This window comes from Melanaphis sacchari, unplaced genomic scaffold, assembly GCF_002803265.2.
Source record: "Melanaphis sacchari strain LSU unplaced genomic scaffold, SCAv2.0 Contig1_pilon_pilon, whole genome shotgun sequence".
In the NCBI taxonomy this organism is placed as follows: Eukaryota; Metazoa; Arthropoda; class Insecta; order Hemiptera; family Aphididae; genus Melanaphis; species Melanaphis sacchari.
The window spans coordinates 3080915-3099359 of NW_020270976.1; the positions used below are offsets into that span (position 1 = coordinate 3080915).

The 18445-nt window shown below is 34.7% G+C and overlaps 1 protein-coding gene across 1 annotated transcript in view; it reads left to right on the top strand.

Annotated features, from left to right (window-relative positions):
• The first annotated feature begins 242 nt into the window (after positions 1-242).
• The window catches only part of LOC112593295 (acidic repeat-containing protein-like), a 34773-nt gene continuing 16570 nt past the window's right edge, over positions 243-18445 (top strand). Inside the window, 6 exon segments of the mRNA XM_025337668.1 lie at positions 243-537; positions 806-923; positions 1836-2448; positions 6678-6946; positions 6948-7188; positions 17331-17550. Of these exon segments, the coding sequence (XP_025193453.1) occupies positions 807-923; positions 1836-2448; positions 6678-6946; positions 6948-7188; positions 17331-17550 (1460 nt within the window). The 5' untranslated portion in view covers positions 243-537; position 806.

Genomic DNA, 18445 nt, shown 5'->3' on the forward strand with positions numbered 1-18445 from the left:
GTTTCACATTGGAAAATTATAGATGGATATGAACGTTGTGTGTGTGTGTGTGTGTGTGTGTGTGTGTGTGTGTGTGTATTATAGTTGATGATTTTTGTTTTCAAAAAAAAAAAAAAAAAAAATACTGTTCTCCGGCTGTCGAGAGGATGAAGGGGAGGGGGACCACGTCCTAGGGAAAGTCTTCTTGGCGCGCACTTGGCACGGCGCAGGTCATCAGCTATAACGGCACCTTCTCCGGTATATAGCTCTTCTAAGTTTAAACTACTCTTTTAGTCAATTGCCGAAGCTCAGTACGCGCATTTAAGAGTTGACTGAATAGTTGGAGAGTCGTGCAACTGCTGCAGTGTGTTCGGTTTGCTGATTCGCGTGCGTTTACCATCAAATATTCCGTGCGTGCGTGCCATTACATAGTGTTGCGAGTTACAATTTTTTTTTCCATCGATTCGCGACTGCTGTTCGGATCGTAAGCCGTAAATCAATTCCGTTTTGCGGAATTTACTGACTTCTAGAAGACTTTTTATTAAATACATTTCAAAGGTTAGTGTTTTTCTTCTTCGCTATACGATAAACATAAAATAAATATATACATATTTTTAAATTCGTACGCTTTAATCAACAACAATAATAGGCCACAACAAATAAAATATTTACCATAATATATTACATAGTGTTTCAAAGGATCGTGTCGTTTAATCGAAACGCCAATTTCAGCGGTTCGATAAATAAGAAAAAAATTTAAATAATAATATAATATATTTTTAATTTGGCGTGTAGACTCGGACTGAGATTACCCTAAACATTTTAGGATGTATGCGAGCCAGGATGAAAAATATTTTAAACGACCCCTGGATACTACCACGATCTCCATTAGTGCCCCTAATGAGGTCAGCGATGTCAAGTCGCCTCCTTCTCGCAATCTATCGGTGAGAATATTATTACTTCTTGTATGAATTCCTCCACTCGTGGATTCTGGGATCGCACAAAACGCAAACGCTTTTCCAGGTTGTCGTTATACGAGTTGGCAAATCAAAGGCGCTTATTGTTAGCTTGGTGTTTTATTTTATTTGTTAATCGGTTATTTCTTTTTTTTTTTTTTTTACGCCAATTCAAGTATAATATATATATCTGTTATATATAATATTATAATACAATATAAATCGAATAAAACGATGGCGAAAAAAAGAAAAAAGAAAATACACATAAGTAGACGTAGTGCCGTAGTAATAAATACACTATAAATATTATCATATTATATAGCAATAGGGTACACGCGATGTGGTGGTTCTGTGACGGGTTTGTTAGCGGTGTTTTGGGAACGCGCCAAGGTTCAAGGTGATTTTATACCAATAATAATAAATTATTACATAATGATTCAAGTATACACTTGAACCAGTTTTGAGTCGGTGTCGCAGACGTGTGTAGGTCAGCGACATGCTTCTGCCACGTTTCTGGGTGACGGTTAAATAAAAAGTCGACCTTAAAGAAAAAAAAACCGTTAAACTTGAAATACCGAGTGCCGGCCGATGCCCTCTTCTCTGAACACATATAGTTATCACACAATGTTCGTATATATGTACTTTAGAAACTACAGGGTCGTAGCCACGAGGACACGGTTTTTTTTTTTCAAGGTCTCGATTCTTTATATTTTTGAAAGATACTTTTCTAAGCGCGGCGTCCCCCGAACCCCAAACACAGCGTTAACGAGGGGGCGCCATAAACAACAGGCGTGTACATAATACAATCAAAGCGTAGATCATCGTATGTGTGTGTGTATGTGTGTGTATTTATATGTATAACGACATAGCGTGTTTATTTGTGCCGCGATGGTGTTACAGATGATAAAATGGGTGCTGATCGTGAGTCTAGGGTGCTGCGCGCTGATGTACAGCGCCAGTTCATCGCCTATCGTTAGCTCGACGTCCGAACCGGAACAGGAACATCATAACGCGAACGCGGCCGCACCCGAGACAGCCGACAAGCTGGTAGCCACACCACCAGAAATCGGAAGACAGTCGGTAGAGACGTCCGCTGTGCAACCGGCCCCTGTTTCTGAATCCGTTCCGGTGGCTCAGCCGTCTGCACCCGCCGCTGTCGCGCCGGAAGCGTCCACTGACGACGACGACGATGACGATGATGACGACGATGATGACGTAGTCGACTTGGACATCACCGGTGACGACGACGACGACGACGACGAGGAAGAAGAAGACGATGACGACGATGACGATGACGATGACGACGAGGAAGAAGAAGATGTGCCACAACCAGCCAGTGCAAACGCCGTCAACGGTGCCGCCGATCCAGCGACTGCTGCTTCCGGATCGAATTCCGGTAGCGCTGCCACAGCTACCCCTGCAGCCGCGAGTTCCGGTGGCGACGACGATGACGACGATGATGAAGACGAAGACGACGATTACTTCGACAGATTCTTCGAAGATATCCTCGGAGGTCAGTTTTCGATTTACACGCTTAAATAATATTACTTTTTCACGTACGCAGTATAATTGTATGGCAATGTATTTGAACGTCACTAGACGATCTCTTCTATTGTCTTTAAACGCTGCACCGTCGAATGAGACGATAATAATAAAAAAAAAAAAAGCTCTAAGTCGGATTCTAATTACACCCGTTTTGTGTAGGGTTGAATGTAATATTCAACTTGTATGAAACGTATAGTGTAAATCCGGTTTAAAGCGGCACTTAATTTTTCTACGCCACGTACTGTATATTATATTTCTCACCTCATTTCGCGTGAATATTTAGGGTTGGGCTTTTCTCCGGTTTTAATAATTTATAGATACTTTAATATACGTCCATATATAGATATAAAATTAAAAATACAAAGTACGTGATTCGCTATCATTGCGTTTGAAAAAATATTCGCGTTGGACTTGACGTTTTCTCAGTGTCGATTAAACGTGTTCGATTTCCTACTACTGCGTGTTCTGCCAATCAAGGTTAGATTACTAACCGGCTCGTGTGAACTGTTCTATACCGAAAACAATGTTGAAGCGTCGGTTTAACCGTGCGCTGTGTCCATCAGATCGGATCGATATCCGTTTCCAGTTTGTCGAACCAGATGACACGCTATTAAATCGATTAAGTACACAAGGCGGACAATGGAAGCGGACAGTGGTAACACCGGCTCCCCGATCACCCGTTGAGAGTGCCAAACGTTTTGACGATTTCGCCTGTTCGTATTCTAGGCGACCACTATTTTCTACGATTGTAAATTTCTCGTGCCAAACGTACGATATACGAACGCGTTGTGATAATATCATTCGGCAAAAAAAAGAAACTCGAAAACCAATAACTAAATAAATACGTTTCTCTCAATTTCGTACGGAGAAAATCCGATCTCGGATACGATATATGTCATCGTCGCGCACGCGTCTCTAACTAATAATATACATCTGCAGCATTCTGTATAGTGAGCATAGTTATTACATCCCAGCAATGGTACGTGGCTGTGAAAATCGCTGTTGTGCACACTTTTTATAATAATATTATTTGCTTTACAATTGTTTTATTTTTCGTTGCACATCATCATCATTATCATGTTTTTCTTCTTCTTCTTCTTCTTTGCTCGCTTTACACACCTGATAACGGTGACTCGATAAACAATGATTAATACTCTCGATCGTTGACACCGAAAAATCATCACAAAAGCACTACATATTACCAAAACAAATTGCGAACAGTGAACAATGCAAAACTGTAAACATAAACACATAACAATTATGTTTTATAGTAATTTTTATTTAATATTGCTTTTCACACCAGTTTCATAACAGTCACAGGACGAGCATTGTATATATATTATATATATATATATATATTTATACTACTACCATAATATAAATGTATATATAATATATAGTTCAACGACATAAATGTAATATTTTTCACTCATCCATTTGATCATTTCATTTATTCAAGTTAAAATAACCAACTACGATGTGTATAAAATTCGGCCAAAATTCGTCCCCGATCGTATCGTTAAGGAATTATACGAAACGTTATCATAAGTAAAGTTAATAAAAATATATGAACTATTATTTTTTAATTTTTTTATTTTTTAAATGTTTCTATGACCTTTGCGTCTACTGTATCAACTCGAGTCTTGTAAAAAGCCATTTATTCGACGTACAATATCGCGTTATTATCTTTCAAAGTAATTTTAATTTCTAGACCGCTAACGATCAGCGGACCTTTTATATCTTAGAATTTATCAATCCGACGAGGACAAATTTTGGTTCAGTTTTTTTTTTCATTTTCCCCAGTTTTTTTTCTTTTTTGATGTACGTGTAGCATGTCGCATGCCATATAACGTACCTATCTATATTCTATATATGCCATCTATTGGAATCTATGACACGAGTGTAATTTGGGCATTGTGTGTCTGTTTGTTTTTTTTAGGTTGATCGAACCCGATCGACCGCGGGAGACTAACAATTACAGAAACATAACATCAAGATACGACAATGTGTACATTAAAAAAATCTATGTATACACATTTTTACATTGTATATGACATGTGAAAAACAACATCGAGAAACACATCTCACTACTTAACGGACTCGATCAAAAACACTTTGATATACAATAAAAAAAAAACCAACAACAACTACAACAACGACAACAAAAACATAGATTTAAGAATGTAAAAACAAAACTTATTTATTTAAAGTTTTTATTTATTTATTTATTTATTTATTAATAACTTATTTTAGATATTAGAAATTCAATATTTCAACGCTATAATATTACACCTATAATTTATTTTTATACATATACATACCTAATAATTTATAAAATATATATATATATTTATTTACGACAATTTGTTACCAAACAACAACTACTCGAATAACGAATACAATATACATACATAAATATGAATATAATAATATTATAGTGTGTCATTTAATAACAGTCAAAACAAAATTATGTGAATTCGTGTTCAATATAGAGCGTAAGATTTATTATTAATAATATCTTTGAGTGTCATAACGAATTATTATTTATTTATTTATTTTTTTTTTATCAAACATTTTAAAAAAAAAACACATGGCTGTGATAGCAAATATTTCAGCAAATAAACAGATTTGAATACATTGAAACCACGTTATGTTATTATGATTTAAATCCGCACCATACGATTCGTATACACACGCCGAGTAATATTAGACAGCATCGTTACTCGTTATCGTAGCGTGTAATATTATCAATTATAGTACCTGTATACGGTTAAGGTATGAAAAAAAAAATAATAAAAAAAAAAAAAACAATAACGGTGAAGGTATTTTACGCACACATTTACACACAACACTGACATACACACACCACACATATACACGATAAACGTAGTGTTTTGCTTTATACTGTGCGTGGTGTAGTGATGTATATCTGAAGGGTGTGGTGGTGAAATGTTGCGCAAACTCGCAAGAACTTTGCAAGGAATTTCGTTGGAAAAGCCTTATTCCGTTATATTATATGTAATATATATAATATATATATATATATATTATGTATAATATTGTTATCTAATATGCGTTTCCTGTCCAAGCACTACGCATTATATCTTCATACTAACTCGACGCCAAACTATTATTATTATTATTATTATTATTATTATTATTATTATTATTACTATGATAAGCGCATAAATCCACGTGCGTATAATACCGTTAATACATAATATCTCATATCGACCAAATACTATAACCTCCTATAAAATTATAATAATAATAATAATAATAATATATATCGATTGATATCGTGATTTAGTTAAGATACGCGATGATGTATAGTCTGTAAGTATAAATCAAACACATATATTATATTATAATACGCTGATGTATGGCTTAAAGTTCAGTTTTTCACTTTTCACTTGAAATTCAACCACGACGTGTGCAAAGACGTGACGCGAGGTATATTATAATAATAAAAATAATACTTATTCTTCGCTATAAAACGTCGATCCGCGGGTTTGGTCGAATCTCGATCGTACAAAATATCTCGATTGTGGAAATATTTTCGTGTGATAGGGATAAAAAAACGTTCAAAATCCGTATACAAATAGACCACTACACACATACCTATAATATGATATACAATAACCATATAATAATATATACTATCGTCGTACTGTGAGCTGCAACCCGGCGATGAAGACGACGAGAAAATGAAGGCGACTCCGGCGACGACGAGAGCACGAAGGAAGTATGCAATTATTGTAGTACCTACATAATATAAAAGGGACATTACGTCTTCGTCATCAGGTAAAAAAAAAAAAAACAACAAAAAAACAAAAAACGAAACAAATCGGTGTATTATATTATAATATTATATAACTTATATTACCTAAGTGTGCTATCTAAACTTCGCAATGTTCGCGGCCGCCGAGAGGATGCGGGTTTGTCAGATTTTTTTGTAAATACAAAATAATTAAAATCGCTTATATTATAATATTATAATTATTTATTATTATTAACAAAAATGTCGCGTTAGTATATTAACATTATTATTATTATTATTATTATTATTACATATTATTATTGGTATTGTTATTGTCATTGTCATTGTTATTGTTGTCGTATCGTACACGATATCATAACATCATAGTGGACGAAAAATAACGGACGTTGTTGTTCTTGTGTATTGCATGACCTCAGACGACGACGAAGAAGACGAGACGTCCTCGTTGAGCACGCTGGCGTTCGGACAGTCGTCCACCACGGCGGCGCCCGCGCAGGGCCTGTCCGTGTCCACGCCCGCCGACGACTCGTTGGACTACGGGGCAGCCGGCGACGGAGCCGCCGCGTCCAGCGTCAACTACGACGACGCCGGTAACGTGGACGACGCGTCGGCTGCTGACCCGGACGGACCGCACACCGTCACGCTGCTGTCGCCTGTTCCCAACGCACGCGGGATCGTCGGCGGACGAGGACGGTGTCGCGTCCGTCGGGTCGCTGCCGTACTGGCCGTCGATCACGCCGGCCGCCCACGGCCGAGCCGCGCGAGCGCGTGACGACGATGACGACGACGACGAAACGTCGGCCGCGGCCACGGGCGGCAGCGACGACGACGATGACGACGACGACGACGACGACGACGATGACGACGATGACGACGACGACGACGACGAGTCCGGCGAAACCAGGACCGCGGCCAAAGGCCGAGCGCGTGAGTGCATACACAGACTTCCGGTAACTTTCGTCCGGTTACGCCTCCACCGCATCCGCCGCCGTTAGGTTTCACTACTACGAATCGATAACCCGTGATCGTTTTTTACTCCTTCGGGCCACATTTCGCCAGCGACGATTTAGTTGTTAACCCCCCTCCCCCCTCCCTCGCCGACTAAAATCGTTAGGTTCTCTAGTCGACTCCTGTCGTCCTGTGTGACCACAAATAATATAATATATGTTGCCCACTACACACGACGTGTAGACGTGGCTCTATATAAACACTTTAAACAGCGGTGGAACGCTTGCTCGCTACCTTATGTCAAATTATACGACTTTTTGGACCTTATTTGTCGGGTAACACGATAATCGCTAAAGAAACAGCGAGCAAATTTATGGTAGGTACACGCCACGTGCGATTTTGTTGGTCTCACATCAATACAATATGTGTATACACGCAAAGTGCATCGGTGTATAAAACGCAATGACGAGTGACGATCGATCAAATCGCCATCGCTAAATCATTTAAAATACGAAAAACATCCTAACAGTTAACGAGTCGTCAGGTGTAACGTTCTCTGATTTGCGCCGACTCCGACGGCCAATTAACAATTTATAATATTATAATTAATATAACATAATACGGTGCCTACTACATTTACCGCGTCGTACAGTATTATTATAGATTGAGGCGAATACTTACGCCACATCGAGCTCGTTTCCCCCAAAACTTTTGCGGTGATTTATCATCAACTCACTTCGCGTACGATTTTCCAACACACGGCGGGTACGATACATATACGAACTGCAGTGATTAATTACAATATTAGGTAGGTATAATATATTGTATTTTGTTTATAAACCTCTGAATGGTTTGTACCGTGTGTATTAATTTTGATTTTTTTATCCTTTTTATTTCTGTATGTATTTTAACACGTGTAATTTATTCAGTCCTATAAAATTTCAATGATCCAATAAGTAAACGAACGCTGTGCATACTTCAATCAAGCCCGTGGTGATGGTGGTGGTTAAGTATGTAATATCGATACAATAAGGAAATATTAATTATACAAATGAGACACTCGATCGCGTTACACGATATCATATAGTAATAAGTACAATATTTTATAATTATTTTCATTCTACTTCGCCTTATACGCAAATTCTCTCGAGCTATTTTTCAGGAACTATATAATCAATATATTATGAAACACACATAATTATTTTTTGTGTAAAAAAAAAATGACTAAGATTTAACGTGATGCACGTTGAATTTAACCTCAACTTTATACTAATTATTTTAGATCTTGTTTGGATGTACAATTACTACATTTTTACACGATAGAACCGTTATAACCAGTTATGCTAACTAACAACTATAACACTATAACCTATCTTAATGTTCACATTTCAATATATTTATATGTTAAAATTTACATTCAATCTTTTGCTGTCGTTGACCAACGACCGTTTTCACTCCAAACTATGTACAAATCGTGTACCAATCGAATACGATTAGCTATACAGCCGTAACGATAATAATAATATTTGCCAAGACTATGGCCCTAGAAAGTTGTACCTAGCTTTGCAGATAAACGTAGATATTATACATCCGTATCCGTATAAAGGCGAAAGGACTGATAAAATGACTAGTACGTATACCTGTCTCACGTATATACTCAGCGAAAACGAGCTTAGAATGTGACGTCACCAATTCCATGTTATCTCAAAATGAATGAGAGACTGAGAAAGAAGAAAGAGAGAGAGAGAGAGAGAGTGAGTGAGTGAAAGAATGAGAAGGAGAGAAAAGGTGATTAAGAGAGCTACGGTTAGAAAGAGTATATAAATATACTCATAAATAATAATTATTATTACCTGCGCCAGTCCTAATCCTCGGGTACCCAACTACTTGTACCATTATTAACTTTCAAAGAAAGGAAAATGGAAATGTCTGCATTTTTTCAACGGGTGAATAAATCATTTAAATTAAAATAAAAATTCTCAATATCATTACACGTACAATAGAACTTATACTATTATTTAATAATTTATTAAAACCAATAAAACCTACACATCTCTATTGTCTTTCATTTATTTTCTTACGATCTGGCATACATAGAAAATGTACACCACACTGTTGATCCGTATTTAAAAGGAGGAATGTATTATTAATTATTATAGGTAGTGCCTATGCCCTATACACTTACTTGTACACGACCTGTCCACGTCCAGTGGTATTCCGGAAACCTACATCCGGATGCGGGCGCGAAGACGGGCGCGGGCTCCCACCGAAACAGGTTCAAGGATGTGACCTCCATATCGGTCGCGTATATGTGTCGACCATGTGGGCGTGCCGGGACGGCGGACGCTATATATAGCTAGCAGCTGCGTAGAAAGCAACCGGAATCGTAGACATACACACGACGTGTTGTTTATATATTACACGTTGTGTACGTGTGTACTCCGATAGAATATTATAATGCAGTATATATGTATAAGATATACGCCGCCAATACAACGACGATGTCGTGTCCCACGAAAATCATTTCTCCAGAAAACTGGTACTTTCTAAATGGCCGGGACCCGCAGCCGCCCCCGGGGAAATTTCTCTCGGATCTCCACCAAGGTGGGTACCCCATGTACAGTACACTCGTAATTGTATCTCGACTCAGTGTTAAATGTCTACTGTTTTACTTTCAATCACATTTACAAAAGCCGTTTTCATCTGCCGATTACTTAAACGCGTTCTACGATTTTTTTTTCTTATCAAAAACGATTAATTTACATTTGGTCCGTTGCGATGGTTTTTATTACTTTTTTTTTTACGAATATAAATGTGTGTACAGGTGTCGCATGCGTTACGCATTTTCGGAAGCCTGCTATAGTAACTTCCAGTCACGATCCAATAATAATTCACCAAATTAAAATCACTTTGTTTTTGTACTCTGCACTTACGCACAAGACAATAGCATCGAGTGACTCGACGCGCATTTGACAACGATTGTAATAATATAATTGGTTTCAGTTTATAATCGAATAGAGAAGAAGGCCCGTAATACATACGCTGATCCAACAATGTTTGTCTGACAATTAATGATCTGTGACTTCTTAATAATATAATTACATTAAACGTTCAATTTTCAAACGTACATTTAATTAAATTAAAATCATCTTACTCAATGCGTTATGATTTTTATGGTTATTGATTAACATTTGAATTAATAATATGTTACATATCTATTTTATGTTAGGAAAATTACATGAACTTTCTAATAAAAACGTAGACAATATTTTTGAAGAAAAATGTAAATGTAGGTACTACATTTTTTTTTTTTTTTTTTTTTTTTTTATCAATTTTAGTGCTCAAAACATATTTCACTCAATTTATTACATACTGTATAGGGTACACGTAATTTTTACAATCTTTTCCATAGTGTATGTTAGAATTTTTATATTTTCTTTCGAACCCTAGATATTATTATAATATTGATAGACTTCCGTTAAAAAAAAGTATTTGCATTTATATGAGTTATAACCTATATTATATAGACAGGAAAATAGAATGGCATAATCATTTTTCTATAATACTTACAATTATTCTAGTCGAACAACCATTTTTGAGAAAGAAAATAAAATGTTGAAATTCAATATTTAAATAACCAACAACGTGAGCTTTTTTCCTGTTTCTATAAAATGTGATGTTATTGAATTGTTGTATGCAATAAATGTGGTTGGTGCGTGTATTACGTTTATTACAATAATGCTGCGTGGTACATTAATTTAACATAAATAATATATTAAAATATTATGACTGATATCATAACGTTATACTTACAATTTTTTTTTTTTTGTATATTTTAAATACCTAACCCTAGATTTTTTTTATTCAGTAGTTAAAAAAAAAATAATTATGTGGGCGAAATTTGCGTGCACGACGTGTAATCATTTACTGTAAAACAACAAGCGGTTTTGTAGATGTAGCTGACGAATGACGATAAAACTTAACTTGAAACGCATTGCACCAAGCACGCTCGTAACATGAAGTCAGCTGATCATCGTGATCGCTATCACGTTCGCCCTTAGGGGCTGAATAAATTTCCAAAGATCTGTATAAACATCAAACAAACATATGATAGGATGTGCTATTTGATAATATCGAAAAATTATTCTCGTATAAAAATAGATTTATCTTTTAACAAGGAAATCAAGCAGTATTTTTTTTTCTTGTTTTATAGTCAACTGTTCATTTTTTTTTTTTTTTTTTTGTGTTGAACTCTAATAAAAACCAAAACCAGCTAAGTAAAATAAACCGGATAAACCAAATACGTGTACCGTGTACCCACTAACAGTGTCGAACATGTTTTATTATAATATTATGATATTCGTCGACATCTATATCGACTAGATATAATATACATGATATCATTATACTATGCACACAAATAACGTAAGTCGATAGCAATATTTTAATTTTACTAGCCGTCCGTGGCATTTAAACGCGTCTCCGAAAAGTACGTCACCGTCGCACAACACGTTTCCGGCACGCGAATCCTTAAACCTCCAGTAAAAGACGTTTTCAAAACGTACGTTTTGAACGGTCGGGACGTTTTCGCGGTTTTTATAGCCCTTCGTAGCGTATAAGTCGCGATGACAGTAATACGTGTTTACATAATTTCACGTCATAGAATACGGTTAGCGGACGAAAACGCTAGGTCGCGGACTGGGCGCGAATCGTTAATTATTATTTCAAATGCGCGCCGTCCGGTGTGTGTGTGTGCACGGCGTGCGGTTTTAATATTAATCGTCATCTATTCTAGTGCAATAATAATAATAATAATAATAATATGATAATGTAGGTATAAACATATTTTATTTTCGAACACAAATAACGTTCGATTGCGGCGGTGCCGCGTATATTTGCCACAGCCGTCGTCGTCGGGTTCGCGCAGGAATGCAGTTATCGAATTTTAAGGAGGCCAAACTAGTCGTGCGCCGTTGTCTCCGGACCGGAGAGCGCGCGTACCACTTATTATTACTATTATTATTATTATTATTATTTTTGCGGTGGCCGTCCCATTTCGCGCGAACAACCGTCGCAAGACGGATTAATAGCCGATAAATAATTACGTTAGGACGTACCTACTATTTGTGTGTGTGTGTGTGTGTGTGTGTGTGTGTGTGTGTGTGTGTGTGTGTGTGTGGGTACTGTAGGTTGGTACGCGTTTTTAATTCGGACGCGTGGCAGGTCGAAATCGTTTCCTGTCCCGTTATTCTTCGCCAAAATAATACTAATATAATATTAATAATATTATCGTCGACGTTCCTGCGCGATTCAGCGGTGCCGTCATCCGGGGCACGCGGTATACGTATAATACGTTATTCGACTGCACCGCAACGGCCAATGCAACGTTATTAATGAATAATGATATTATATTATTATTCAAACTCGTTCGTGAAATATTTCGAATTATTGTGTTCGCCGCTCCTCCGAGCACGACGAGCGATCTGTGACTCGACGATGATGACACATCGGTAGCGAATTCGTGGCGAAACGACGGGCAAACACCGGCGTGGTCGTTTACCCGCCGCCGATGATTTTAGCTAGCAAATAACCGCGTTTCCGTGTCGGTTCCGCGTTACCTACTCTGTTATTCTCGTTTTTGGTGTATCTAAGGGGACGAGCCGCCGAAAACCGAGGCGAAGCGCAGGCGGCAAATCTTGACGAAATATCGCGACGACTCTGTCGTCACTGTGTATGAAAATGCCGCGACGTCTGCGATAATAATCTCCCACGAGGTGACGCGATTTTGACAGATTTGTCTTCGCGATCGGCGACCCGATCGGACTTGTCGATGCTATCATACGAATATACGATTTACTCACATGAACCGAATCACCGAGTGCGCTCACTCGGTTTTAACTCCCATTTTCCTGTTTAATAATCAATTTATTCAAACTCTCGTTTTACCGAATCTTTTTAGTAGATATGTATATATATATATATATATATGTATACTTAAAGACCAAATTTTTAAATACTCAGATTTTTTTTTATACCATTTATGATGTCCTATTGTGTACCAACATATTTTTTTTTTCAAATGAAAACCGTTCTTTTCCAAGTAAATTTTCACTCGGATAACTTTTTTCATTTTAATTGTATCATTTAAATCAAAATTCTAAAGACAATTTTTTGAGTTTTTACTTAGTGTACATGTTAAGAACAATAGATCCACAAAAACAATAGCTATTAATAATATTTTGTAATTTGTAAAAATTATTATCCTCGGATAATAAACATTAAATCCGATCATCCGATTTCTACTTTTGTAAAACCGCTTTTAAAAACTATTATTATAAGAATTTATATTTTAATCACTCGGAAACTGCTAATATACATTTTAATTTAGTTAAATAAAATTACTATTTTTAATAAAGCCGTCTGCTTAAAAACTTACAGTGAAAGGCTAAGTTTTTATTTAAAAAAAAAATATTCGTATCCCTACTGCCAAACACTATTTAAATGATATGAAAATTTCAAATAAATTAAAATATAGTCCTTAAATGTGCTTACTAAAAATATTCAAATAACAAAACTTAACTAAATTCTTTTGTAGACAAAGAAAAAACAAGAATGAGCATTTTCGAATGACTTATTGCTACGATCGAGTAAGAGAATACTCCCGTCTTTTTATTAAGGTCTTTAAAGCGAACATAAATTCATCATGTACTTTAACACTAAGGATGTAACCCCCCTCTCTATCAACACCACTTACGACCAACCAAAACGTAGTTCGGACGCAGAGATGCCTGGAGGAAGGGGTCAAGTGGTGCATTTGCACCACCTGAGAAAATATTTTTTAATAGTTTGGAATTTTCAAGTAAATAATTACGAATAAGAATTTCTTTTTTATAATTCATAATTATTTATATCAATAATTATTGCCAAAACAGTAAATATTAATTACCTATTATAAAAAACTGCAGTTGGTACCTACTTTAGTATTGGCGTACATACAGTCATGAAACAACACTAATACTACGAATCTATTATTACATTTATTTTGGTCACTTATAAAATTATTCTTAATTTCGTTATCTGTGTAATTTAGGTTTAAAGGTTGTGGGGGGCTTCGCTTGCTCACTCTACTTGTATTGACACTAAAAATATTTTGCACCTAGTAAAATACTTCTCTGCGGGGGGCGTCCTTTATTGGACGAGTCATCGCTAAACCTATAATTATAATATTTAAATATCGTTATGTGATATGCATAGTAATATACTATGCAATGCGGATATATATATATTTTATATGCATATACAAAATACGACAAGACGCCGTTAAAATAATACTACCGCTGGTGGGCTAACGGATTTTCGGTAAATATATTTCACTATCATTATTATTTTGGTATTAGAAATTCGTTCATGTCACGTGCGACATAACTAATTAGTTTTTGAAGAGTTCGTTTTTTCTCTAAAGCGCTTTTTTGTATTCTCAACACTACACATAATACATTTTCTAGAATTATTATTTTTTAAATGGGTGATTCATATTTTTTTTCTCTAAAGTAATATTTTTTTTATACATTAAACTTTGTTACTGTATTAAAATTAAATATTGTTGAACTGATGTTTTATTATTTATTAGCATTTAAAGTTTAAATAAACGGAGCAGCAGAGCAAAAGTTTGTGGTGTATCAACCTCTGTTACATCACCACAATTATTTCGCTAATTTAACTTTAGACATTTACAAGTTCTAATAATAAATAAAAGCCTTTAGTCTATTTTATATAATAATTAGATTTTTTTTTTTTATTCTAAAATAATATTCTGTATTGAAAAATAGAACTAAAAATAATACTTACGATGTTTGCAAAAAAAAAATAATAATAAAATAAATATCTGAGATTAAAATATAAATACATTTGATTTTTTTTAAAAATATTTTCTTTGACACGGTTAAAATAAAAATTCACAAAATATAAATATTATCAAAAACGTCGTATTAATTTTAACATTGAGAAAAATCATCGTCTCATAACGAAAACCACAATTATTGGTAATATGTATAATTACAATGTTCTTTATTATTATTATTATTATTATTATTATTATTGACTTAATTTCTAAATAGATTTAATATTGTAATCGGCATAGGTAACAATAATACAACTATTATAATCATGACGCAGGTGGCACGACTGACCAAAATGCGATATTATGCTACATAATCCAAGATTAAATTGGAAAAACAATCAATGTGCGCAAATTTCATCCTATAAAATTAGTTTTGAGTACTTATAAGTACTTAAAGTTTAAATTAGCGGAGTTGTAGACTTACAGTGGACAATCATTTTTCGAGGTACCAAAGTACCTTTACAACATTCATTTAAACTTTAAATACTTATAAGTTATAACTATTATTGACTTCTAATTAAAAATTCAATTTTTATATACTCAAGTTCTGAGAAAATTAATCTGGATACAGGAATTTAAAAATTAAAAATGTTTGAAACAACCGTAAAAACTTTGAAACAACAACTGTAGTGATAAAAATGTTTTGCAATTATAAAATAAAATCAAACATTTTATCTTCTAACATCTTTAAATTACGTAAAAAAAAATTGTTTTTAAAAACTTAAACGCTTTTAGACGTAATGTTTACTACAAAAAAAGTCGTTCTATATTAAACAAATCACGACAGCCCAAATATCGAAAGCACGCGTACACCCAGACTAACAAGCACAACAGACTAATTTACCGCACAGACGATGACGTGCTGCGAGTGCATTTATCATCGTCGGACGTCATTATTATTTAACATTTTTATCATTATTATATTATATTGCACTATTGTTTTGTCGTTCCGTGTATACCTGCCAATGTTTATTATATTGGATTTGATGATGACGGTTTTTGTTCTCTTTTTTTCGATTTTCATCGAATGCTTTTCCAAGCATGGTGTTTGAAAAGTGTATTGTGTATTATTATTATTATTATTATTACTCCGTTTATAAAGATCGGAAATAGTGTGGTAAGCGATGCGTTGAAGTAATAGGTATTCTTTTCTGGTCAAATTTTTTTTTTTTTTGTCAGTCATCAAGTGCGGTTTTTATCAAACTATGAAAATCGGTTTTTTAATCCAATGATTTATCCATCGAATTTTGTGTGTGAAAATACACAGTCGTCGTATTATACCGACAAACTATAAATTCATGTAGATTAACGACCGTCGTACCATTGCGTGGCTGCCATAACATTAATATGACTTTTTGTTATATCATACTTCTTAAAAGTATCCGTCATGCCACAGACACGTATAATAAAGTCATGAGCTTTACTTCGATCTATAGAAAACAAGATGAAGGAGTGTAAATAATAAATATGAATTTCACACTGAGGTCCGTGTTTTAAGAGGTAGTCGGATATGTTTTCGCAAAATTGTTTCGTTGAAATTTAAGATTTGATTTTTACGTGGATAACTATATAGACATTATTATTTTTTTTATTTTTTGCCGGATACCAAAATCTTAATAATTATCTATCTAAAACCCAAAGTTTATATGATATTAAAATATTTTATTTTTTTTTTCCGGTGCGTAGTTATCGATTTAACGATAGAATAATCAACCAAGATTTAACACCCAGTGAGTGCTTGTGCCTGATACTATTCGACACTAATCGAGTGCGACATAAAACCTATCTGTTTCTCTAAATATTTTCACATAGAAAATATTTATCATTATTCATTACCTTATTACTTACGTCACTATTATAAGATAGACTCGTCGTTTATATATATATACATATATAATGTATTTAATAACATGTCTTGACTCTCTGAAAATCATCGTCTAGGTGAAACCGCTGAAGCTATGAACATGAAATTTGGTCAGCAGTTTCGTGTTATGATGTAGAGACCCAAGAAAAAAATAATTTTTTTGTTCAAAATTCATCTCCCAAGCGAATGCAATCGACCGTAATGGTCGGTAACTCTGAGTTCACTTTTGAAAAAATTGCGTGCTCTCGTCACCGAAACGAATATTCCTGTACATTTTATGCGGATGGCAGGAGGACCGCGGGTCGCGAATTTGACAAAAATAATTTTTTATTTATTTACGATTTGGTCCATCTTCAGGTGCAATGGCCAGCAACCCCGTGACCTTGCCCTCTTCGTACATCACCAAGTATAATAGGTTTGTGGACAACATACTGAGCCGGATTAACAAAGTGCTGAGGAAAAACTACGACCCGGTTAATGTGCGTCTGCAAACACCCACACAGACCACGGACCAGAAGAAAAAGGGTACCACCTCTCAAAAACCAAAAACCAAACCCAAACTCGAATCCAGGGAAAGGTAATACCTGTAATCTATTTATTAAATAAAATGCATGATTGTATTCTATATAGATTATAGTATGTAAAATAACTTGTATATAACATAATAATATTATTTATATGCTAGTCGAAAAGTTGATTATTATCATTGATGTATTGCTTAAAAAAAAGTTCATATGCATACATCTTATTACATAGATCTATGACAATAATGTAAACCTTATCATTGCACAAAGTAAAATCTAAAAATAAATGATTTTTACAAGGTGACAACACCAATTTGAATTATCTGATGTTAATAAATGTGTTTTAAATCTTAACACATTATTATTTATAAAAGTATTTATAGTACCCATAATAGATATTTTTTAAACGGGTAATAATTAATAGTTAGTAGTTGCAAAGGTTATGGAGAAACTAAAGAAGTAAATACCCATGTACCCTCCAAATTACAATACACCAATGATAATTGTTATTGTAATATAACTTTAGTTCATTGGTGGATGTCTGCAATTAATGTTTGTATAAGATCACCGAAGTCAAAACAATACCAATCGGCATAAAAAATAATATTGGATGCGTAAGCAAATACAATACAAACTCCTTACAATAAGCTAAAATTGTTACGAAACTAAAATAAATTATACTTATCTATCACTCTTTACTCTTTACATCAAAATTATAAATTATAATTAATAATAATGGTAGTAATAATTATTATAAAAATGTATGTCCTAGTAGACGTATTTTTGAGCAAATTTATCCTGCATTGGATAACAGTATATTTTCATTCCTCCATCGTCAATCATCATAAAATAAATATCAAATTTATTTTAATAGCAGTATAAACTGGCATACCATTAATTTTTAATAAAATTTCAAATATTCCACTCTAATGAAGATAATCATGTCAT